Raw genomic sequence first — 25,735 nt, 5'->3', positions numbered from 1 at the left:
TATTATGCTAATTAACAGTGAGCGTAGTTTCAGACATTTCAGTGCTTCACTCGCACTGACTCTTATTCTGCCTGAAAGAATGACAAGACCGAGCTGAAGGCTGTCAGATGAAAACCGATCCGATTCGACCAATCAGATGAAAGCAGCGTTTCAGCTCCGCCCACAAATCCGGATGAAATATTGAAGCCATAAACCGAAATGATCAAAACATACACGGACCAACTGTCTTGTCCATGTTGTCTCACTTGATTGAATCCTCTTCTTGAGATTTGAGTCTCTGACCTTCTACAAGCCCCGCCTTGTTCACACAATGATTGACGTGGCGCGAGGGCGGGAACACGTGATCGGCTCGGAATGCATTTTCAATGTGCACATTGAGTTTTGCTACATTCATTGCGGGACACCGAATGAAAATGCAATCGTAAGTGTCTTGACTGTGAGCGTTAATGCAATTAAGAAAAATAGCATTTAAATGATCATTTTGCCACAGTTTTTGCTTTAACATGTTAGACATATCTAATCATTTCTGTTATACATTTTCATTTTAATTTTGCAACTTATAAAGCGTTAAAATTAATATTCATTTTACATTTTAAAACTGGTGTAGTAAATGGCAAATGAAAATTATGTAATTTAATTTTCATTTTCATTTTGCACCAAACGTTGCACAAATGTATTGGAAAATGTAAATGTAAATACAGAAATGCATTGCCATTTTACATATTGCATTGTCATTTTGCATATTACATCCCAAATTGAATAATGCTACCCATATGCTTCCATACTCAAGTGTGTATGTTGGCATTTTACAGTGTTACAGTGCCATCTGTTGGTCAGAAGCAAAGAAATTTAAATATTCGCAACCATAGTTGCCAAACAATAATAATAAAGAACTAAATAAAGATCAGCTAGGAATGACCTGTTTGCATTGGCGAACTTTTTGCGTGCATGTGTGTGAGAAGTTGGTTTTTCACTCAATATTTCCCGTCAACTGTAAACATAATCTCTTTAGCAGGCAATGTTTACAATAACTCAGATTAAATCAGGATAGTTTCACGTATGTATTTAATGTAATCGGATAATGATAAAGAATCGACCTCTGTTCAGATTTTCAAAGTTAAAAGTTAACTCACTGAATTAAATGAACTTACTGATGTGAGGACGCGCGTGGAAGAGGCGCTTCCTCGTCTGTTGTGCTCCATTATGCGCGGAAACGGGAACGCGCATAGATTTGGGAGCCTAGGAAATTGGCAAAATATTAATTGTCTCTTATGGACAATTAATAATACAATAAGAAAACATAATTATTGTTATTTTCTTCATTCTGCAGCAGGATTGGTGGATTCATTCATAAATGTAATTTCTTAATTAACTTATATCTCTTATGTCTCGAAATAAATCCGTTCATCTGTTGGTATTCTCAGTACAAATACATTGCTGCTTAAGGCGGAAGGCCTAGTCTATGAAAACAGTAAGATTAATAAAAAAAAAGCTTTATTATTTATTAAAATAATATGTAGTACTGTTGCAACTAATTTACGAACAACCACTGAGCCATAACTGCAGTAAATAGTTTATTTTCTGACCAGAAAAATAGACAAGAAATACGTGTATACTGTACACACATTCTAACTGATACTCTGACATATATAACAAGTTTAATACACCGAGTTACATTCAACCCTCATTGCATCAAAAAATCCCATACACCGAAAATAGATGACATTTTGTAAACTCAAAATATTTGAGTTTCAAAGAACACAGACCTCACTGACAAAATATACATTCATAATGAATGAATAAGTCCAATGTAAATGCACACATGAGAGGCTATTTCTTCACAAAGCTGATATTTTGACGGACGCCTCTTCAAAAGCCCCTTCACTTATGATAACCTGGACTTGATGAAGCACCTGAAATGTACAAACAGCCACTAAACCGTGACTGTGACCACAACACTTCTTCGGACTCTTCATTCCAGTTAGTGTGGTCACTTCAGTCTTCCTAAGGTTTCCACGTGATGAAGATGGAAAGCAGCGAGTTCCAGCAATGACAAGCCGATCATCAACCCATCACTGAGACATTCAGAGTTTATACTGTGCTTGGATGTCCTTATCAAATGAGCCTGGAAAATCCAGCTGTAAACCCTAAGGTATGAAATAGGGACAAGATCCATTCCTAGTCAAATGGATCATAAAAGAGTCATGTGAGACACTGGGTTGGTAGGAGGAGAATTTAACAAAAAAAAGTTACTCGGTTGAGGGTGGAAAATAGGGCTGCACAATTAATAAAATTAAAAACAAAATAGCAAAATTGGCTTATCAAGTTGCGCTGTTTTCTTTTACATGTGAACTGGTTCCAAATAAATGCTGCTTTACATAAACTCATTTCTGCAATCTGTTGATGAGCATTGTGCAATAACAAAACATGCATCAACCATTTTCACAAACTGCTAACGAGAAGCTGGATGTTGTCAACAAAAGAGAAGCTTTAAAGGCTCCCTGCAGCTGATGGTTTAAACTAAGAAATCAAGACAGCCATAAACATTAGTACTATAGTTTTACAGTTGTGATCTAAAACAAAGTTATTATAGTATTTATTTAAATAGACCATTCTGTATTTTACATTTATTGTATTATTTTCCATTTAGCAATACAAAAAATAAAAATGTTAATAATATTAATCATGATTTTATAGTCATATTGATACATAATCACATTTTTGGGGCAAATTCTGCAGTCCTACAAACAAGCACAGAAAACATGGAGCTAAAATATAATTTAAATGTGATATTTAAAATCACAATTTTTATCAGGAAAAATTTTATCATGATTTTCCAAGATCATGCAGCCTTGCCCTTTACAAAAATAATAATGAAATAAAAAATTTAAATTGAACTCGAAATTTGTATTCATTTTTTATTTTTATTTTCTCAAATGGTGCAGCCCTACTGAAGATCCTCGCTGTGGCATTCTGTGGACCTCCATCCAATAAAGAAAAACATTATCCCATGTTACCACCAAGTGGTGCTGTTGTTATTATTTCAGGGAGGATTAATGCATTCAGTCCGAAACTGAGGCAGATAAAGAGGAATGCTTTGAGATGCATTGGAATCAATGGCTGTGGATTTTTTGCCTTCTAGAAGAGGCCTGGCATCCACCTTCATCTCATTATTTTCCTGTTCAGTCTGTGTTTCCGCAATCTCCTCTTCATCTTCTTCCTCCTGTTCTTCGTTCACCTCGAGGTAGTAGAGGTCTTTGGCTACACCTGTGCTTTCTGGTGCTTCATAATCTTGATCTGATGTTTCCGAGAACTCTTCCACAGAGTTATAGGAGCTGGAATGGCGGGGATTGGTGCTTTCAGAGCACGCATGGCTCTCCAGGTCCCAGAGTCCCCCAGGGAAAGAGCCAGAAATGTCTGAGTTGTTGGCAGAGAAGTTGCCTTCATCACTGGAGCTGCTCAGACTCTCCTGCTGCTCTCGAAGGAGACTGGGCTGATGGGTGAGGAGAATGGTCGAGTACGTCACCGAGGACTGGCCTGATGTGTCTGGAGTAGCAGCAGCAGTGGAAGCCTCCAGAGACAGAGGTTCGGAGGAGTCTGCTAGAAGGGCAGAATCTGTAGCTGTTTTGTCTCCAGATTTAAGAATGGGTACTTCATTGTCTTTTTCATGTTCAAGCGTAACAGGATGAGTTTTCTCAATGATTTCCACCTCACAGATGCTCTCAGAGACCAGCAGCAGTGGACAGGCAGTGAGACCCTCTGGGTGAGGGAACAGGTTCTCTATGGTGTCAATCTGCAAGGAGAAGGTAATAGATATGTTATGGAAATGTACTAACCAACATGTACTGAATGTGTTAAAACTCTTTCTCCTCCCAGCAGAGCATGCAGCATATGTTTTTACCCATATATCATGTACACAATTAAATGTCTTTCATTTATCAATTAAACAGTGCTCCTCTATTTGAATCTGGAATGGATGTACTTCATTTTTAGGTCACACTGACCTGCCTGAAGTCCATTCCTTTGGCCCAGGAGCATTTGTTGGGGTTTGGAACATCCTTCCACATGAGTTTTCTCATCCTGTAAGAAATATGCACAGGTCAAGCACTGTTTGCAAGCCAACGCTCTTCTAAACAAATATGCAGGTGGATTTTTGACGTGATTTGTAACGAGAAAGGACTTTCTTTACTAGAACTATAGACTTTTTTGTTTCATGAAGTTAAATGAACATTTATTAACAAAGTTCGGGAGGAGCACGATCAGATAATCATCCAATTTGGCACAGGTGCATTTCGTTTAGCTAACCATCTTAACTAGCACAACAAGTGTATATATATGCAGCCTTCCTACCTCCTGTCCTACGACAGTTTTTTCAGTTTTTTCTCCTCCACCCCAACTCCTCACTTCTAATCTATTTTTATCCCAAATTATGGATAGGGGGAGTTCTTTGGGTTCAGGCTATGTGCCGGGGATCCCGGACCCCTCCCCCAGGACAGCACGCCAAAATATGCTTACTATTCACTTTCAGATTAGATGTAAGGGTGAACTCGTGAACTGATGGACTGGAGTCGTGGATCAGCAATTTAAGCAAATGTTAATTTTGTTGTTAACTATTGCTTAATCAAAATCTAGAGTAGACAGATTCCATCACCCACATTGTAAATTCCAAACCCTCAAATAAATTTGCCCTCTTGCCACTCCTTACGAGAGCAAGAGCTTTTTTGTGGTAACACAATGTCACAATATTACCTGAGAATCAAGTCTGAGCAGATGATAAAGTTATTTTATTTGTTACCTTAATAATCATCTCTGGCAGAACTTGTGAAATATTTACCCTCAGGCAAACTACTCTATTGCTAGGAATGAGCACTATTGCAATTTATGAGCATTGCATACTATAAACCAATGGATGTATTTTATTTCTGACATTCATTGCAACCAAATATCCCATACAAATCAGCGTACGATGCCTTACTTTATTTCAAACAACTGGCCTTACAAAATCAATATAGATTGTAGCCTCCAAAGCATTTTAAAAAGGTAATTCAGGTAGATAAACAGAAAGTCTGAACATTTTCCAAGAATTTTTCCTTCAGGCCATCCTTAGCCTTGGGTTTATTCTCTAGATTAACCCATTATACACTGGTACAGCAGGGACATCCAGTATTAATGTGAACAAATAACAGCTAAAAGCATTGAAACCCTTTTTCACAGAAAAAACATAATGGTACTGTAACTATATTTATTTTGTCCGGAAGAGGATAGTAAGTCTTACTGGTTTTGTGACATCAGAAGAGTGACAAACAGCACCACTGACAGGAACGCAATGATCAGTAGGAGTATGTATGCTGCAGGGTCGCCCCTAGTAGCTGGATCACAAAACCAAAGAAAAACACATTTTTCTATCAGATCCATGTGGTGTTCGTTGACTATATTTGTAAAATGTGTAAAAACCCACCAGTGTATCGCACCGACTCCCCTTCACCATCCACAAACACCGGATACAAGGTGAACTCTTCTGAGCCATAAAAACGACCTGTACAAAAACAAATTACACTGTCAAAAAGATAATTTACACTGCTAAGGATAAACCCTTTGTCATTTCTGTCATGAACCGATATGCAAATATGAGGAATATGTGAAGAATATCAAGTAAAACATCGTACGGCAAAGGGAGAGATCTCTTGATGCGGACTGAACTCTGACCCACTGCAGCCTCTCAGTCAAAGACACGTCCTGTTCAGGGTCTTTTTTCAGGTCTAGCCATTCGATGACAAATGACTGAGGCACTGGATGATCAGATAACAGGCTCCAGGAAAGATACACACAGCTAGAATTTGCAACTGCGCTGAATGAACGTATGCATCGTCCTAGAAAAGGAAAGAAGGACATGATTAATTCATACATATCGGGGAATCTAGGAACAGATAATAACAAGCAGGAACAAAATATCAGAGTACCTTACTGTTGTCATGTTTCATTGAAAATTTGTAATAACTAAATCAAATCTCCATCCCAAACAACCCTTTCACCGAACAAACAACACCAAGCTTCTATCAAAACAATTACCAGGACAAATTAGGGCTGGATGAATTAAAAGAACATCAATAGGCACATAAATAGACAGGTTTTGTTTGAAGGCAAACAAACGAAAACATTGATAACATTAGATTGCTTTAGACCGAAGTGAAAGAATTTCACAGGATGTTACAGGAAGGGGATGAAGCAAGTCAGCTCACGTTTGGGTTGATGCAACAACGTCATGTTTCGATTCCGTGTCGAGATGCCCAAAGCATTGCGAGACATTATGGTGACTGTGTGCGCTTCCTTCCTCCACTGGAATGAGTGAAACTGAGCCAATGTGGTTTCATTTGACCACACGGCTCTCCCCGAGGCCTGGTGTTCAATCACCAGACCCTCCACACAACTATATGGATCTCCTGCTAGGACAGGCTGCTGAAAGTGAAACATTCGAGCTCAAACTTTTTACATCTTATACTCTATACTTAATTTGTTGCTAGAGTAAATCAATCAAGTCAGTCTTTACCAACCTTAATAATAAGAGTGACGTTTGTCACATTTCTAACAGGATCCTCTTGTATAACACGCCAGAAGTCTGGTCCCATCTCTGGTGCTGAAACCACACACCATACAGTCATGATCATCTCTTATGCTCAAAAAGGTATATTAAAAAAGGTTTGGGATATGGGCTGGGATATAGGGATACATTTTCAAAAATGTTATACTCGTCAAGGCTGCATTTATTTGATCAAACATGCAGTAAAAAGAGGAACACTGCATATTCCAATTTAAAATAACATGATCCTTGATAAATAATTTTAATATGCTGATTTGGTGCTCAAGAAACATTATTTATTATTAATCTTATAAATGTATTTATTTATTGATTCCATTTTTAACGCTATGCCAGCATCAAGGCTATTTTCATGGCTAACTCTGAATAAATTACACAAGGTACAGTATACAATTAACAAAAAGTTGTAAAAAAACATTTCAGATCTACACTGTGCTACTTAATATTTACCAATATAGTGATATAATACTTAATATTTCATAACATAATAACTGCAAATTGGCAAAAAAAAGTTGTACATTATTAAATAGATAATTATATAACTAATTAACAAATTTAATAAATGTCAGTTAGAATGTAAGCATTTTTCATTCAGTAAGCAAGATTCTTTTTTACCCTTTTTCTTTCATTTAGATAGTATAATCATAGAAAGTAAAGAAACGATTCGACTGGAGAGAGAGGAATGGTATCTGGAAAAGCTGTATCTTGAATTTGGATTGCGCCAAATCGAGTTCTATGACTTTCTAGAAAGTTAAGATAAGGGACAGATCTTTCTTATCTGTTATTTGGAACTTCTGACTACAAACTTCCATTTAAGTCTTCTCTCTGCTAAGAAAAAGGTGTGGCAAATTCCTACAACTCTGTACATATTGTAACAAAGAAAACAAAAAAAAACCTTGAATGACTCTGATTATAATATCCTGTAATGGTGATGACAATCTGCTAGCAACGGTTACTTCAAAAGCATGAGCTCTGGCACAGGCAGGCAGCTCTGCACTAATATAAAGATAATACGAATGGTATTACAAGCACATACTGATCTTCACCGCAGCAGTTATGTTCCAGCTCACATTCCTACAGTGATACGCAAGTCATGGTGGGTGATATGTGGTGCAATTTCCATTAATCAAGACTTTCTAGCCAAATTTTGTTCAATTCAAAACATTCCTACTACGGAGACATAAAATTACGATAAAATTACGATCACTTCAGTAACTCATATTTAGGATGTCTGTATGTTTAATATAATTAAATGTAAGAAATTAAGATTTTCTGAAGTTTTAAAAAAGAATGTAAGTTGAATATATGTGTTTATTATTATTTGAAATTGTTATCAGCCCTCTTGTAAACATTACATTAAGTTCCCACAAATTATAAAGTTACTCATCATGACTCACAGACACACAGACGGATATTATGAAGCAGGTGTGTGTTCAGAATAAGAATGAAGACTCACGATGGCTTTCAAGGCCAAGATGAAAGAATTATTTACTTTGTCTAATCTGATTGTTTTTATCTTTTCAAATCAGCTGGCAACTATTTTTTTCACCTGCATATTCTTTTCAGCAGTTAGTTTGGTCTGGCTTCATTGATTTAGGTTTTGTTTTATGCTGCTGTCATATATATATATATATATATATATATATATATATATATTAGGGGTGTAACGATACGCGTATTCGTATTGAACCATTCGGTACGAGGCTTTCGGTTCGGTACGCGGTAAGCATTATGTACCGAACGGTTCATTGGACTAATTAATTATATTTGAAAAAAAAAAAAGAGAAATATAATGATATGCGTTCAACAAGGTAGCCCAATAACCCAAACGATGTAACAGGCAACGCCCCTGACACTCACGAAGAAGAAAAAACACCAACTTATATGTTTATGTTAGGCTACTCAGTCAGGCGCTCGCTCACTCAGTACGCGCTGAAGGCTCGTTGCAAAATGGCCAATGCGTTTAACAGACAAGAAAAAGAAGATCCTCCAATAACCAACAGGTCTGGTGTTTGGGTGCACTTTGGATTCTCTTTAAGCTATAATGGTGATTGCAAGAGAGTGGTGGATAAAAAAACAATGGTATGTCGCATCTGCTACATGACAATAGGGTACACCAGCGGGAATACAAAACAAAAAAAAAACACCAGCGGGAATACAAAAAAAAACATCACCTTATTCTGTCAGTATCTGGGAAAAGACGAAAAAAAGGAGAAACATACACGCAACAAACTATCCCCGCAGCATTTAGACCGACATTTCCAACTGATTCAAACAGGGCAAAAGACATCACCGTGGCGATCGGTAGGCTTCATTTACGTTATAGCCGCGGATATAAGACCTTACTATTTACCATTCATTCTATCATCACCATTATAGCTTCCAGGGAATCCAAGGTGTACTCAAATACCAGACCTGTTGGTTATTGGAGGATCTTCTATTTCTGGTCTGTTAAATGCATTAAACATTTTGCAACGAGCCTTCAGCGCGTGCTGAGTGAGCGAGCGCCTTAGGGGCCGTTCACATATCGTGCCTAAAAATGCGTGGAAAACGCTAGTCGCACCGCTTTCTCCTCCTTTCCAAAGCGCTCGGGCAGAGCGCCCCTGAGGCGTCTGTCTTTGCTAAGCAACAATGATGTGCTCTCTCCATGAGACGCGGAAATTTCAGCAAAGGATAAATGGATTTGCAGCTCTAAAAATCGCTTGCAGTAGCTCTGCTACTAAATTTATTTCAAAATTGCAATCCATATACAACTATGATCAGCTGTTCCTTCACCTTGGCTGAGCTTTCAACGTTGTTACGGGAAAGGATGAAGTTGATTGGTTAGTTCTTGTCACATGACCCGCGGTGCACTTGCGGCATTCTGAAAAGTTTAGATGTTTTTACATTTTGCTGTATCTAAAATGTACCGAACCGAACCGTGACATCAGTGTATCGTATCGAACCGAACCGTGAATTTTGTGAACATACATATATATATATATATATATATATATATATAGTGTTCCTGTAGCTCAACTTGTAGAGCACTAGGTTGGGGGTTTGATTCCCCGGGAACACATGATATGTAAAAATTGATAGCCTGAATGCACTTTGGATAAAAGCGTCTGCTAAATGCATAAATTTAATTTTTAAATTTTAATTTAATATATATAGACAAAGTACTGTGGGTTTCATCATAAACATTGCTTACATAATTTTCTTGTGATCACCACATAATTAAAGCTGTTTATTTAATATATTATTGAAGAGTCTACAACCATATCGCTCTCAACATGTTTTCAATTTCATATAACTAAAAAAGATGCAAAATGATGCATGTGTCTTAGGGCTTCTGGAATATATAGGCTAAGTAATAGTAGAACAGCTTATATTGATAATGTTACCTTTCCTGTTGTAAACAGCTGAAGTGTAACCCATACTCCAGTCACTCCAGTATCCAGAGCCATTCAGTCTTCTACAGCGAACTTCTACTTTGAACTGAACACAGGACTCTGCAAGCTGAACCTCTGCCTGTGGTTCCAGAAGAGGACCGATTACCTGTAAGGGACATAACACTCATCTGTAAATGCCACAGAAAATTGCAGACCTCATACCCGAGTACTGAGTGTAACCATCTTCCTTCTGAAATCTAAAAGGGATAAATTGAAAATGAAGTGCTATGAAGTTTAGTGGGCACAGTAAGAAGAAGGGATTTTAATTTAGGATCAATTTAGCTTGTCATTTCAATTTCCAGCATCTCAATTATACAGATAAACAGATCAGACCACAGTAATTCATTGCCTGCCCTCTGCATTAACTTAAATATATTTTATTCAGCTTTCTGGTTTCATTTTCCCCCTGAGACCCCAGCTTCCAGAAACGTCTTCCTACCTTCCACTGTGTATTTGGCATGTCACGCAAAGCCACGAAGCGCAGCTCGTACTGCATGTCGTATACTGGCAAATTGGGGCGTCTCCAGCTTACACTCAAGGTTTTATTTGGCAAAGTGGTTGCTTCCAGATCTGAGGGAGGATCTGGTTTCACTAAAAAAACAAACCCAGGGGAAACTTATTCAAGAGAACATTGTTTTTACTCTAAAAACATTTCACAATGATCAATATACACGAATAATCAAAATATATTTTTTAAGAAATTAATACTTTCATTCAGCAAGGCCATATTTAAATTTATCTAAATTGAATGCAAATCAATGGTGTTCCTTAGAACTTTCTATTTGAAGAATCCTGCAAATATATATATATCCTATTCCTCCAAAACAATAGTCTTTAACTGTGAAAATACAGTAATAAGAAATGCTTCTTGAGCACCAACTCGACATATTAAGATGATTTCTGACAGATCATGTGACACTGAAGGCTAAAGTAAAACAAAATGTATTAAAATAAAATAAAAATATTTTAAATTGTAATAATACTTCATAATATTACTGTTTTACTATATTTTTGGTCGAATAAATCCAGCCTGAATGAGCATAAGAGACTCATACAAATTCCAAACTTTTAAACAGTAGTGTATGTTTATAGATATGTTTAATTACAGTTAATTCTACTGTATATTCAGAAGTCGACAGAATTCCAAATGGATTTCCAAATGGAATACTGCTGAAAATTTTTTGAAACTCACCATAGTCAATGGGTGCAACGTAGACTGGAAATGACCTCACTTTTCCATGTCCTCCTTCCACTTCCAACCAGATTTTGTAGCAGGAGTACAGACTAAGGTTTCTTAAAGTGCACTCCCTGGGGTCTCCTGCTCCAGATGGACACTTCATGTTTTCTTCATCTTCTTTGCTGCCCTCCATCTCTGGTATGGTCTCACACATTGATGTATATTGTCTACAACAAAAAGTAATATCTTTACCATCTTTGCAATAAACAGTCTGGCTGGAATAGAAATAGATGAGCTGTGATTGTGTTCACACCTGTAAAGTAGTCTGACTTGTGCCCATGTGATCTTATTCCACTTACAGCTCATGGTGTCCACCTCTGAATTCTTGCTCTGGCAGGTCAAATCTGCATTAAACATCCCTGAAAAAAGAGACACTTTAAAAATGTATTGATTTTTAAGAAAGCAACATTTTATTACATTTCTGTCCTCCATAATTTGAAGCTTACCCTCTGTGTATATTTTGGCATAGGCGATGATGCACTTGAACCTCTCTCCCCACTGGTGGCAGCACATCAGAGTATCAAACCCTGGTTCATCAACCGTCACAGTGACAGCGCTAACCTGATCGTTGATTACCCTGTACTGGCTTTCTGGAATCTTCACCTGCCCGTTAAGCATCCACACAGCTTTACTAGCACTCCAGCTGCGGTTGTGGAAGACGGCGTAAACCGTGACCTTTGACCCTGGTGTCGTGAAGATTTCAGCAGGGATGTAACTGACTTTAGGAGCAGAGAAAGATAGAGAAAAATTTAAAGCAGTAAACATGCAAATAAATAAACCAGACTTAAAGGGTTAGTTGACCCCAACATAAAAATTCTGTCATTTATTTCTCACCCTCATCTCTTTCCAAAACAATAAGATCTAGACCTTCACTCAACTTCGGAACACAAATAAAGCTTTTAAATGAAATCCGAGAGCTTTCTGACCCTGCATAGACAGCAATGCATCTATCACGTTCAAAGCCCAGAAAGGTAGTAGGGACACTGTTAAAATAGCCCATGTGACATCAGTGGTTCAAGTTACGTTAGTAGTTATTTTGCTGTATATGCAGGGTCAGAAAGCTCTCAGATTTCAGCAAAAAAATCTTAATTTGTGTTCCGAAGTTGACTAGGTTAACGATCCCTTTAAGAAAGTATGTGGCATATCAGCAAGTCAGCGAATCTCTTGACAACATGTCTGGTTAAATTTTTTTCCCAAAACAAAATTATATTGCATCAGGAAAATTAAGCCTAATTTTGTACTATTAGGATTTATACATTGTGACCTTAAAAACTAAGCATATTTATCCGTAAAATTAAAAATAGCATAATATAGCTGAAAATTTCAAATTTTCCATTCTTAATCTTTTATTTACATCTCTAATTTTCATCATTATTCTTAATTATCATTTTCATTACATTTTCAACACTGTGATACAGTAGTTTTCTTTCAGGATGAAATATGACCTAGACATGCTTCTGACAGGTGTTGAGATTCACCCTTGTATTGATTTTTATTTACCCCCGATCCCATCTTGGTCCCTTGCAGCGAAAAGAAAGTAGGTTTATTGTAATGCTAGTGAACCACCTGAAGCTTAGTTGCTATGGATACTTGCGCAGCATGGATTCTGGAAATATACAACCCAACTAGCATATCAGAAAAACAATGTAAGATCCTCCTTTAAAAAGCTTACAAGCACATACAAAATGACAGGTGCTACATGAGTAATGCATCAAAGTAGGAAAACAGAGGCAGAATCAAGTATCTTGTGATAAATCAACCTGAAACTGTTGAAACATTAACTAATATGCAGACAGCCCAAAGTGCAGCTACCTGTAAGTGCAGCATTAGTTGGCAGCAGTATTTTAGACTGGCTAAAATAAGAATATAAATAAGCACCCACCTATTAGTGTCAGTATTCAGCTAAGATAATAAATAAAGCTCTATTCTACAATGGGACAGTGTTATAATATGGTTTATCTAAAAAAATCATTTTATATATATTTTATGTATTTTTATACTAAATATCCACTAAAGATATATAGTGCTCACATCCAACTTCTTTGAATTTAAGGATCTTTTATTGGCCTAAGACTGAACAGGATGCCCAGAGAAAGACTTTTATTATGCAAACTGGTGTTCCGTTTGAATTATGAAGGCGTTTAAAGGCGACATATGATGCGATTTAAATTTTTCCTTTCTCTACGGAGTGTTAGAGGCTCTTGGTGCATGATCTGTAAAGTTGCAAAGACTAAAGTCTCAAATCCAAAGAGATATTTATCAAAGTTCAGACTGCCATGACTCCCTCAAACAGCTTGTTCAAACACTCCCCCACATGTCTACATCACTGTGTGGAAATATTTGCAGTAATTATGGGCATGGAAAATTGGATATTTATGTAAATGTGTGCACAACCCCTATGGGGAAGTGGGGAAGTCGTGGCCTAATGGTTAGAGCGTCGGACTCCCAATCGAAGGGTTGTGAGTTCGAGTCTCGGGCCGGACGGAATTGTGGGTAGCGCATGAACAGCTCTCTCTCCACGAGAGCATCGCATCGAACCCCCAACTGCTCCCCTGTCGCCGCATCATAAATGGCTGCCCACTGCTGTGTGTGTGTGTGTGTGTGTGTGTGTGTGTGTGTGTGTGTGTGTGTGTGTGTGTGTGTGTGTGTGTGTGTGTGTGTGTGTGTGTGTGTGTGTGTGTGTGTGTTCACTGCTCTGTGTGTGCCCATTTCGGATGGGTTAAATGCAGAGCACAAATTCTGAGTATGGGTCACCATACTTGGCTGAATGTCACTTTCACTTTCACTTTCACTTCACTTTGTACAGTGTAGATCTGGTTTAAAAGTATTAAGTATAACATATACATTGCAAATGCAATGTTTGACCTTGGTAACCAAGCAAATGGCATATTAATGCTTCCTCAAAACATTAGAAAACTGACTGTTTAGCACTGCCATTAATTAAGAAAATGAACAGTGTATTGGATGCATCTTCTAGAGGACAAATCAAACAGATATTGTGAGTGCACAGCAACAAGCCAAAGCACCATACAGATGCAGAGTAGCAAAGTATATACAGTATGAATGTAATTATCCAATGTCAAACTCTTAAAGTGGAGGCTTAGAGAATACAATGGATCTCCCTGAAAGAGAAATATAACTGGAACAGCAAAAGCACTAATTTGCATGAAGTTTGATGTATACTAAAAGCCGCTTTTAGACTGAATGATGTTAGGTAAAATGTGTCCACCTGTGCACTCTAATGTTGAGAACAGAAGGCTGTAAGCCATGGGAACATGAGCATACCAGGCAGCAACATTTTGAGAACCTTTCATAAATGTCATTATTTGCATATATTTACTTATTCACTATACCTTATGAGTCATTAAATGGGAGGAGGTCTTTGACTTTGTAACTAAATGAATTCATTGACTAGATGTACAAGCATACCACATAAACAGAATTGGTGCGCACAATTGATGTATTGCAGATCCTTACCATCCAGTGTGAGACTAAAGGGTTGGCTCCATTCACTCCAGTAGTTGATGTGGCTTTGGCAGCGCACTTGGACCATGTATCTAATCCCAGAACTGAGCTCATTCAGAGAGACCCAGGAACGACCTTTGACCTTCACCACCTAAAAAAGCCATGGTTCAAACAGATTCATTCAAACTGTGTAGGTTAAACAAATATCTATTGCTCACAGAAGATGTGAGTAATAGTCAAAATATTTTTATACAGGTCAATTATTAAACCCTTTCACATTTTCACAATCATATGGAAAATCTGCAGAAACTTGCTCATTTAAATATGTCAGATTCATTTAACTAAGACATTCATTAAAACAGTATTCATATTCAAAGTTTTTTTGGATACATATTTTTAGATATATGAAGACTATATTGATATTTACATTATTCTGTAAACCCTTTTAGTTTGACGTACAAATCAATAAAAATTCAATACCAAATCAAATCAATACAAATTAAAAAAAGGGTTCATATGTAAAAGGGTTTAAATTTGATATTTTAGAGTCTGTCCAAATACACAAAAATGTATGCGAGTGAAAAATCACACTTTTGACAAAAATGCGAAATGAGATCATTGGATAAAGATCTGGTGAAAGGTACATTTAAATCCCTTTAATCATCAACCATGCAAGAGCTTATGCATCTGTGGCATTCTCTGGGAGCCTGTTATACAGTAGCTCTCACAAATATTACTTTGTAATGTTATTACCAAACATTCATCACACCAACAAATGAGTTCAATTACCTCCCACTGCTGAAGCGAGGAATTGGATGTGTATCGGATCTCATAGTTTATGGCATCACTGTTAGGTTGTGCATCACTCCATCTGAATATTACTTTGCCTTCAGTAGTCACATCATAATGCAGATTAACAGGTGGCTCTGGTCTTCCTGTGAAAAGGAGGATATGTACAAAATATTTATATATACCTGTAAGAGTAATCGTGATAGACCATAATGACCATGTAACAACAGCTCTATGTCTAGACATCCCAAAAGTATGACACAGTCTCATAATGATAATAAGTCTAATAATATTTTTGATGATCTTTATGAGATGTTGTTTCTGACATTTCGCCATTCATGAGAGTGTCTTCAACGGCTGTTGGGTGGGGCACGTGTAAAAATGCGGTGGAGGGTGTGAATATGGCAAAAATCACCAGTTTAACATCTTGACATGATCACAGGGGAATCCCCATTCTTAAAGACTGGCAAAACATCTTTAGCAAATGGAAAACCAAGCCAGATGCCTGCAATGAAATGTATTCATTCTACAAAGGTCTGATGGTGAACCATTTAGAGAAATTAAGAGAGTATGTGAGCAAAAAAAACAAAAAAAAGTGCTAGTGCGTGCCAGGGCCAGTCACGTTTCCACTGTCACTTCCGGGTCTTGATCGTGCCTCGTCGGGGCTTCCTCTGGGCCAAAGGCCAGGGTTTTTTGGCCCTATGAAAACCTTGGGCCAAAGCGGGCCAGCTAAGGCTAGAGGAGTGATTATGAACAAAAGTGGGGTTTCTCCGGGTCTGGAGAGTGTCAGAAAGAGTTATATCACCAGTATTAAAAACTTTTAAAATAAGTTGAGCTCAAAACTCACTTTCAGTCAGCAGTGTTTGAGTGTTTGAAATAACTTGATCCGATGTGGATTACAATCACTAAACAAGGCAGAAATATTTATAAGCGATGTAAAAGACTATGCACGCTAAACATTAATGTTACCATAGTAAACATGGTAAATGCAACCACTTGGAGAAATCAGATGGCAGCTTCTTATTCTCTATCACGATGGTGTATTTATTTAGTAACTTATATATCTGTCATAAGTCTCGTCTCAAGAGTTTAGCTCCACGTAGGCTAACATAAAATTATAATCATGTTTTTTGTTCGGGAGCTTTTATAAAAATAGAAATATTATCATTCATTCTAAATGTGACGCACAGGCTAACGTTACTGTGGCTACAAAAATAAATAAATAAAATAGAAATAATTTTTTTCTGTGTGATTAATTTTGAGTCCTGATAAATTTATTCATTATGATCAATGTATCACTTATTCTATAGTAAAACATCGATGCTTTTGAATTTTTTGAATATTTAACAAAGTATGCAAATAAACAGGACACTTTTATCGTGTTTGTTTTGTGATTGCGCTAGTTCCAGTGACTTATTTCTCATTAGTTTTTTGATAGCTTATCTTTGTCGGTGAAATGGTGGAGTTGCGTGACATTGTACCCGAGAGGCGTGTAAAGGGGCGGGTTTTAGTGAAGCGCAGCGGAGCTTCAGGCTCGACTGTGGCTATTCTGGCCTCGGTGCTACAGGTACGAGGCTATTAGCCCCGCCAGCCCGGCCCGTTTAAAGCCCTGGCTCGCACTGGCCCGACAGTGGAAATGAGGCTAATGTACTTCAAAGAAAAGAGGGAAGTGAAAATGTCAGAATAAGTAAATGATGACAGCGTCTTAATTTATTTAATGAGTATCCCTTTAATCTCACTAATCTTACTAAAATGTTAAAATCTTGCTTTGTTAAAAAAAATATTTTTTGTACCTTTACAATGACTAAAAAAGAGCTTGACTTAAGGTTTGGACCTGGTGAGTGGTTTAACCATGGCATTGTGAAAATCCATTTCAATCCACTGCCTGGAAAAACACTTGAGAGACAGATGTGTATTCTTTAGCCTCCAGTCCAAAAGAACAAACACACCTTAATAAAACACCTGTTGCCCTAGCATCAGTCTCCATGAACCCACGGGCTAGAGTCGTCTATTTACAGGTTACTGTGAAGATGAATTTTAGTTCAGTTTTCTTCACAAAAAAGAACTTTGTTTAAAAAATAACATGTGACATGCTGTATGATCAGTCATTTGTACAAATGTATCATCGCAATATTTCACATTAGTCAGTAATGGAGAAAATGTTTGGCCTTTTCTACTTGAGTTATCAAACTAAAACAACAGTTTAACTCAGTCAACAACACTTTAAATCAATCATGAACAAAAATGTTTTAGCAGTTTTCCCTGAGAAAGGTTTGTGTCATGAGACCATGTTTAAGACCTGTGAGTAATACAATAGGAAATAACAAAATCTGCAGTACATTTATGCCAAAAGGAAACTCAGCATTTCTAAGAATTTTACATCCCTCAAAGTAAACATGGATGGGAACGAAGGAAATGAAATAGGCGGTTGCACTTTGTAACATAAGACTGACTAAATCAGCATTATTTGCAGAACTGTTCTGGAACTCGCTTACCATTCAGTCAGCCGAAGCTAAGCAATCAGATTACAGTTTTTACTTAATGATTTTTACAATGACAGAGTGATAGAATGACAGAACACAAGATAAAACAACAGACAGACTGACAGATTGGATCGAATGATAGATATAACGATAAAACAACAGACAGACAATCAAACATATAGATAGACAGACCAGAGATAAAGCTTTAAATAAAACTGTAAATCATAATGCAGTTCTTACGCAGATGATGCGTGCTGACTTGCATCTTGGGTGACACTGCAGTACTCCCATTTAAAGATATACTGATGTTCAATGAGGCAGTTGCATCATTGCCATGAAGAGAAATGGAGCACATGGCAGTATCTTCCCCGGCACACTGAGCAGCATGGTTTGCTTCATCTGAAAGTACATTCATCTGTACACTAAAAAAAAATAAAGTCAATTATTATATCTACATTATTATACTTAACAGTAGATCAAGCCTCTAAGGAACTAATACAAACAAAAATATTTATCATTTGGTGTCGTCATATACAGCAGAGAAAACGTAAATAATGTTAATTAAATAATAAAGATATTTTAAAAGTTGATCATTAATGATATAGTATACAGTCTAGATGCATTATATCATCTACTTAATCCTCACAAATAGACACAAGAGCTAATCAGCAGTCTGTGGAGAGCAGAATGAAAACAGAGGACTCACACTAATTGAGGTCTAACAGTGAGCGGGCTCGCAGTGGCTGCTGCTCTGTGGCTCTTTGCATTACAAATTAAATTTGTCCGTTCACCTTCAAGCCAGCACAGGATGTCCAAACAGTTTCCTGAAATGAGATTGCATTCCCTTGTTAGCTTCTCATCACAGCCTTTTGCAATTAGAAACCTCAAGAAATAACATCTGCAAATTATTCCTATCAGAACACAGCCTCGTTTCATGGAGTGCAAATAACATGAAAGATACAAAACACTGCTTTGACTCAACATAAAAAAATCAATTATTCATAGTCTAGTTGAAATTCTGTCAGGATTGTTTTTAAGTTTAAACTTGCACCATTTGAAGAATCCAATAAAAGTATATATATTTTTTCTTTCATTTTATGAATTTTTTATAATGTTAGGGGGAAAAAATAAGCATCCACCTCTGAGTATTTGTAGTGATTCCTTTTTTGTTTTTGCTATCCACTTTACACTTTAATAGGATTGCAAACCTTAACTTATTTTGCATTTTATAAATTTATTTGTAGACTTTAATTATTGTCCTGAGGCCTACCGTAGAGAAGAGAAAGTAATAAGAATTGATTAGCATGTAATGGCACCCATCTACTTGTCTGGAGAGGTCGATCCTCTTAGTTTCTCTGGTTCACAGCTGTAGCTAAGACCTCTTCAGATAACACATAAGGTCATCTAATGCAAATACAAACAAAACTGCTCTTTTGAGACCTTAAAATGGCAAGACTGAGTCATAAATTGCCTTTCATTTATTTTGGACACTACTGTTGAAAAGTTGCGAGTTATGTGATTTTTAATGTTTTTGAAAGAAGTCTCTAATGCTGCATTTATTTCATCATAAACAGTAATAATGTGAACTATTATTAAAATTTTAAATCATTGTTTTCCTTTTGAATAAAACTGTGCTTTACATGACTTCATTTTGAAAATGTCATTCCAAAAGCAATGACTGTAATATCGCACAGAAAGGGTGGGTGATTTACTTGAGAATTCTGGTTTTGTATCATTTTGCAGCTGGCACTGTCCTACAGGTGAGTGATCTGAAAGACCATCGTCAAGTGTCTGAGCAAAGGGCAGATCGCAACACAACAGAGCCTTCCACTTCAGGTCTTCATAAACCCCTCCCCTGCCATCAGAAGGACTTAAAGCAGCAAGACCTGGAACACAAGGATCTCAACGTGAGTGACACAGATTCGCAATACTATTCAAATTTCACAAACAGTGGGAAATTAAAAACTCTAGGGACACAGACCTTACATATAAAAGAAAAATCTATTGACAGATTCAGTTCTCAGAAGTGTTCATCTGAAAGCTACTCAAGGACGGCACTACTGTGTACGACTGCAACATAAGCGAGCCATCATACTGCATGATTTCCAAACAAAGATTTAGTACTTCTGAGTGAAAAAGTATGTACTTACTCAAGAACATCTTAACATTTCAGTTTAGTTTTACATAAAGACTACAGTTAATTAATTAGATGTAGTGTGTTAAATTTCTGCACCACTAGATTTGACACATGGAATTGCAAAAATAATGACTATTTTAAAAAATTTCCCAAACACTCTCCCAACTTCCATTGGCTGTAAGACAGATGCCCCCAAATAAATGCCAATAGTTGTGTTACTGTGTCATGCTGGCCAGGATGATCAAAAAGAGCAATAGTGACACAGTATTTGCATTTTACTGAATATCAAATTATATGCTCACATTTGTCCCTGCATATTATGCTAGGATAAATATATTTGCCATCAAAATGTATACATTGCTGGCCAAATAATTTTTGTGATAAATGGCTGGCATTACTATTTTACTGAATCAATTAACTGAAGTTATTGAATTATTTTAGATTTTATTTTTATTAAATAGGTAAAATGCAAATTCACAGTTTGTTATATAAACACTGATCAATACTAATAATTTTTCTTTTAATTACCAATATCATCCGATAATCGATGTGGGGCCCAGGGCCCATGCCCTTTCTCATCTGTACATCTCTCTGAATGTGAGGCCCCTAGGTGACCGTTAAAAGTTTATAGTCTGATTCATGATGTGGGTGTAATCATCACCCTCCTACACCCCTTACTTTCAATCTACCTCTCTCTCTCTCTCTCACTACCTCTCTGTCTTCTTCTATCTCTCTGTCCATTCATCTGCCTCCTGCACTCTGTGCGCTCAACCATAACCCACACTAATGCATCTCAGAGGTGGCCAGAGGGACTGCTGACAGCTGGTGGGTATCCAGCATGCTATGTAGGTCTTTGCCTCGACAGCAGATAGGAAATGGGAAACAATGAAAAGACACTACATACAGAATTTGAATGAAAACAGGAAGTGTAATTTTAGCTTAATGCATCGACGACTCACCTTGTGAAATGGTAATGAAATTCACAAGAAGAGCAAGCATGATAAACAGAGACCTGCGGGAAAGAGAGGACATCTGTAAAATGGTTCAGTATGGATATGACTCACTACCTTCTTCCACAATGGAATAATCAAATCTCCAAGCTCAAACAGCGTGACAGCGTTTAGTTTACTCATTATATGACAAAACCCCATTCCAGTGCCAAGTCAAAGCACTTCTGTTAATGTTGTTGTTGTTGTTTTTTAAATGCTTCGAGCTAAATTAACTAGATTTTTACATGTTCTTATTAAATTCTGAATGGAGCCTATATAACATCAGCATCACATTGCTAGCTTGTTGCTATTATTATTATTTTTTTTGCATGATTTAAATAGAAATACTTTTTATGAAGGCAGTGGTTAAATAGCAATAGAAGCCATTTACACTATTTTTCACTAAGTAAAAATAGCATATTTTCTTAGCGATGGATGCTATTAACACTACGTGAACATAGCAGTATTTTTTTAGTGATATGCTATTTACTCTAAGAGCAAATAGCTATAGATTCTATTTTTACTATGTTAAAATAGCAGGATTTCCTGCTATTTATACTACTTAATGCAAACGGTGGCAATTATCTGCAATAAAGCATTGCCTACACTACATCTACTCTATATCTTTTTTATTGAAAAAATTGAGCTGACGATTGAAAGCCATCTTTTGTAAAAGTTGTTGGGTCGAGTTGGTGTTAATTCCCTCTGCCAACAACGCGGGGTTTATTAATATGGAATTTTTGTTTTCATTTTAGTAATTATAATAATTTAGTAATTATTTAGTAGTTTTGCGTTTTAGTAATTTTATGTGCTTGATTTTTTTTATGCGTTCATGTACTCTACCAAAAAGCTTCTGGTCCCCAGTCACTTTCATAGTGTAGAAAAAATAGTATGGAAGTCAATGGGGACCAGAAGCTTTTTAAAACATCTTTTTTTAACAGAAGATAAAAAGTCATGTAGGTCTAGAACAACTTGAGGGAGAGTAAAGGATGACAGTTTTCAGTTTTGGGTGAACTACAGTACCCCTCTAAATGTCCAGGCCTGATGGTTACTGGTAAACAAACTTGGTTTGCTGTCTTTTAATGTATTATTTTGTTTTACAGCTGTTTTAATTTGCCTATTGTTGGTACAGTGTTGTAAAGTACTTTAGTCAGCTCCGGTTGTATTTAAACTGTGCTATGTAAATACAATTTTACTGTATTGTATTTTCAGTAGAAAAGTTTAAGTAACATTGCTTAAAACCACACTGCATGCCTCTACCCATCAAGCTACATAGTTTGGAAAACGTTAAGAAAGGGAAGTTAGGAGAATGTGTCATTGAACTCATCTCTTAAAGGACTTTTGTCTTTCTTAACATCAAGATTTCAAGAAATAGGAAATATTGTGCAATACTGTGCACTGTGTGCAATGTTACTTGGCTAGTTGTACATATTCCACTCCAAAATGACCAAATTACTCACAGAAATACAAATTCCATCTCATTAGAAAATGAATGAATCACTTTGAAAGCAACAGTCAAGCTAAAATCAAGCCCTAATAAAATCTAATTAGAGATACTTACATCATTTCATATGATTGTGAGCATCATTTCTCTTCTTGATGGAGTGATGGAGTACAAGAGAGGAATGACCTCTGTGTGGGAAGATAGACAAATTTGATTTAAACTTAAACACTGAAGAAGATGAAGAAGACATGAATAGTTTTACTCTCTAAAGGGATGCAGAGTCATTTCCTGAGTCACTTAATGGAAAATAAAGCAGGCAAATTTTTTCTGGCACACACAAAAATTTTCAGGCAGTAATATGACACCGGCTTCAAGTGAATTACCCTGCTCTGACTATATTTGCTTTTGATTCTCTGGCTTACACTCTCTGACAAAACAAGTCACTTTTTTATTGTACAAGGCATTAACATGCATGACTGCTTCCCTCTTGCTTTTCATGCCCTTAGTTCCTGGATGTACTGAAATTCTAGATCAAATTAACAAAGTGCTGTTTTGATTGTGTGCCTGCGCAAACATGTTAACGACAGCAACACCCATGTTTAGCATTTCCTGGCATTTTATTCTGAACAGTATTGTGAAATCTAAAGCCTGTTTTGCCACCATGCTGCGATGAGTCAGAACACAAATGACCTAATGAACTAAGTAAATGCATAAAAAAATGCTTCATAACCTGCAAATAAAACACTACAGGCCCCATAATGCAATGCTTTCTAAACCATCTGTTAGAGCCACCTGGAGCTGCTGCTGAACCAAACATGATATAAGATAATCTGACATAAAACCAGGTCATACGTCAATATGCAGTGAGAAAAGGCAAGTGGTCATTCACTTCAGTAAAGTCTTTTTTGCAGAAAGGCTCTTGTAATGTAAACATCTCATATATTCATATAAAGTCCCCTATCAAATATCAAAAACACTTTCATGATGTCCAATTTTGGGTCAACGACATGAAACCGAATGCTAACCAAAATGAATATTAGATCGGGCAAAATACTAGACCATCTCAAAGCTGATACATTCAGTGTGTTGCTTGCTTAGATTATTGCAATGAGGAGGGAAAACTGTAATATTGTGAAGCCACTCAATGGAAAACAGTCCAGATGTTCTGGGATAGGACTTATGTTTAACCTATGTGTGAATTAAATGGTGCAGAACTATTAAATGTTGAAATAAATAAATAAACAAACAAACAAACAATGTTAACCCATAAATGACCGATTTAAAGTGACACAACGGTGATAATGCTCTAAAGCAGAGGTGTCCAAACTCTGTCCTGGAGGACCGGTGTCCTGCAGAATTTAGCTCCAACTTGCCTCAACACACCTGCCTGGAAGCTTCTAGTATGCCTAGTAAGAACTTAATTAGCTGGTTCAGGTGTGTTTAATTAGATCAGAGCTAAACTTTTCTGGACACTGGTTCTCCAGGACAAAGTTTGGACAGCTTTGCTCTAAAGGGATTTGAACCCAAAATCATTTAAATTAATTCTAATTAGAGGATTATGAATTTATCAGTGTATCAGAGTAAATAATCAACTGGAATAATTCCTCAAATGCCATGCCACATCCATCAGATTTTCTCTACTTGATGGTTTCCTTTCAAAAATTGGTTCTGAAAAAAAAAACCCCACCACATTCAAGTTAGAGAGAAGACCTATTCTAGCACATCTGGATGTTTTCCATTGAGTGGCTTCAGTGTATCACTGTTTCCCTCCTCACTGCAATAGTCAAAGCAAGCAACACATTGAATGCATCAGCTTTGAAATGTTACTATTCTGTTAATATTCATTTTGGGTGGTGTTGACACAAAATGAAAGCATTATGAATAAAATAATCAAATTTTGTAAAAAATTATTTCCACTGTGGTATGCAAGCTTCTGGTATAGCATTCACAAACTCTTTCTTTCATATATTACATTATATTATAATACATCAGCTATATATTATATATTATAAACTAGTAAAAATAAAAATTTTATATATCAAGTTAAACCATACATTGTAATTATGAGCTCCAGAAGCTCTACATAGCTTTAGTGTAAAAGTGATTCATACAATATTCCTTTGTACTATCATGTAACACTTCCTCAAGATTATATTTTGTGCTTGATTTTCTTATAATTTTCCATACACTGTGCTGCACCAGAAGTTCTGTGGCCAATGCCATCTCTTATTTGCCTCGTATGGGTTAATAAAACGGTCAAACAATGAAGCTGTAAGCATATTGCATTTCCACTGCATTTATTTGTAGCGTCCAATGTTACACTTGTAACTTTTTCCCCATCAAATCCTCAGTTCAGTCCACATGTCTATAAGACCATTCAGTTCTACTGTTAACGGACACATCCAAAAGAGATGATTCTCTGTTTAATGAGTCAGTTCAGTGAGTAATTGACTCGCGAACCGCTCGGACATATATGTAAACCGGTTCAAAAGATTCATTAAAAGTTCAAACTCAACACAACGATTCGTTCACGATTTGGACACCGCTATTATGGCCACGGAAACACTGACATTGCTCTGGACACAAAAAAGGAAACCCCAAGATAATGAATAATACTGTCACTCATATTCAGCTACTAAGTAAAACGACAACACGAATCGTGTCGGTGTAACATTAATCTGGAAGAACATTATTAAGTGAACACTTAAGACTGTTTGGATAAGCACGCACAAAACATGTCACTAAATTACAAAAAGTGAGTAAAGAAACAGAAAACCAATAAACAGGTCTTCGTGGTTTTATGAATAAAAGACCTCAAGCGCGATAAAGTGGCTATCTAAGAGTGAAGGACAGTTTAACCGCTATCACAGCTGCCTGAGACCATCCGTCTGAACTCGGTGTGAAATATGTGCAGAATGTCTCACCTGAGGTGATCGCTCTCTGGCTGTCCGTGGATTTGTTGCTACTACACTGGCAAGGTCTTACTGTAGTGTCCTTCTTCGCTTAAAAACGAGGATAAGGCTCCAAGTCCAGAGTTTAGCGCTTCTTCCTGTAAAGAATAGTGTCTGCCGTCGGTTATACAGACTATACAGAGAGGCGTGAGACTTTCCTAATGTTTCCAGAGCTCTGCATCCTGAGCTCGAGCGCTGCCCGCCGCCGCCG

The 25,735-nt window shown here is 36.9% G+C and overlaps 1 protein-coding gene across 4 annotated transcripts; it reads right to left on the bottom strand.

Moving 5' to 3' along the window:
• Positions 1-1,561: 1,561 nt before the first annotated feature.
• Positions 1,562-25,735, bottom strand: lepr (leptin receptor). Of its 4 annotated transcripts, none has more exons than XM_052559322.1 (20): positions 25,498-25,735; positions 22,691-22,761; positions 21,100-21,152; positions 19,716-19,889; positions 18,710-18,827; positions 18,244-18,425; positions 15,521-15,666; positions 14,744-14,882; positions 11,713-11,985; positions 11,520-11,625; positions 11,222-11,433; positions 10,469-10,620; positions 9,982-10,135; positions 6,552-6,634; positions 6,240-6,456; positions 5,667-5,870; positions 5,459-5,536; positions 5,276-5,369; positions 4,005-4,080; positions 1,562-3,793 (listed from the first exon to the last, which is right to left on the bottom strand). In XM_052559322.1, exons 2-20 carry the CDS (start codon positions 22,693-22,695, stop codon positions 3,044-3,046), a joined length of 3,216 nt encoding a protein of 1,071 aa, XP_052415282.1. In that variant the 5' UTR covers positions 22,696-22,761; positions 25,498-25,735; the 3' UTR covers positions 1,562-3,043. The 4 variants fall into 4 exon arrangements, with proteins under 4 accessions (XP_052415282.1, XP_052415283.1, XP_052415280.1 ...); XM_052559323.1 differs by having other exon boundaries at positions 6,240-6,453; positions 25,498-25,734; XM_052559320.1 differs by lacking the exons at positions 22,691-22,761; positions 25,498-25,735 and having other exon boundaries at positions 21,100-21,172.

The sequence above is a fragment of the Carassius gibelio genome, chromosome B6, assembly GCF_023724105.1.
Source record: "Carassius gibelio isolate Cgi1373 ecotype wild population from Czech Republic chromosome B6, carGib1.2-hapl.c, whole genome shotgun sequence".
Classification (NCBI taxonomy): Eukaryota; Metazoa; Chordata; class Actinopteri; order Cypriniformes; family Cyprinidae; genus Carassius; species Carassius gibelio.
Note: the sequence above shows the minus strand (reverse complement) of the source record. Positions and strands in the feature narration are given on the sequence as shown.

Bases quoted from the DNA above. Each gene is read 5' to 3' on its own strand.
- lepr (XM_052559320.1), bottom strand. From the start codon at position 21,172: ATGTCCTCTCTTTCCCGCAGGTCTCTGTTTATCATGCTTGCTCTTCTT. The intron at 14,883-15,520 runs GTAATTGAACTC...TGGCTTTTTTAG, and splicing joins CCTCGCTTCAGCAGTGGGAG to GTGGTGAAGGTCAAAGGTCG. The intron at 5,537-5,666 runs GTACGATGTTTT...GTTTTTGTACAG, and splicing joins AAGAGATCTCTCCCTTTGCC to GTCGTTTTTATGGCTCAGAA.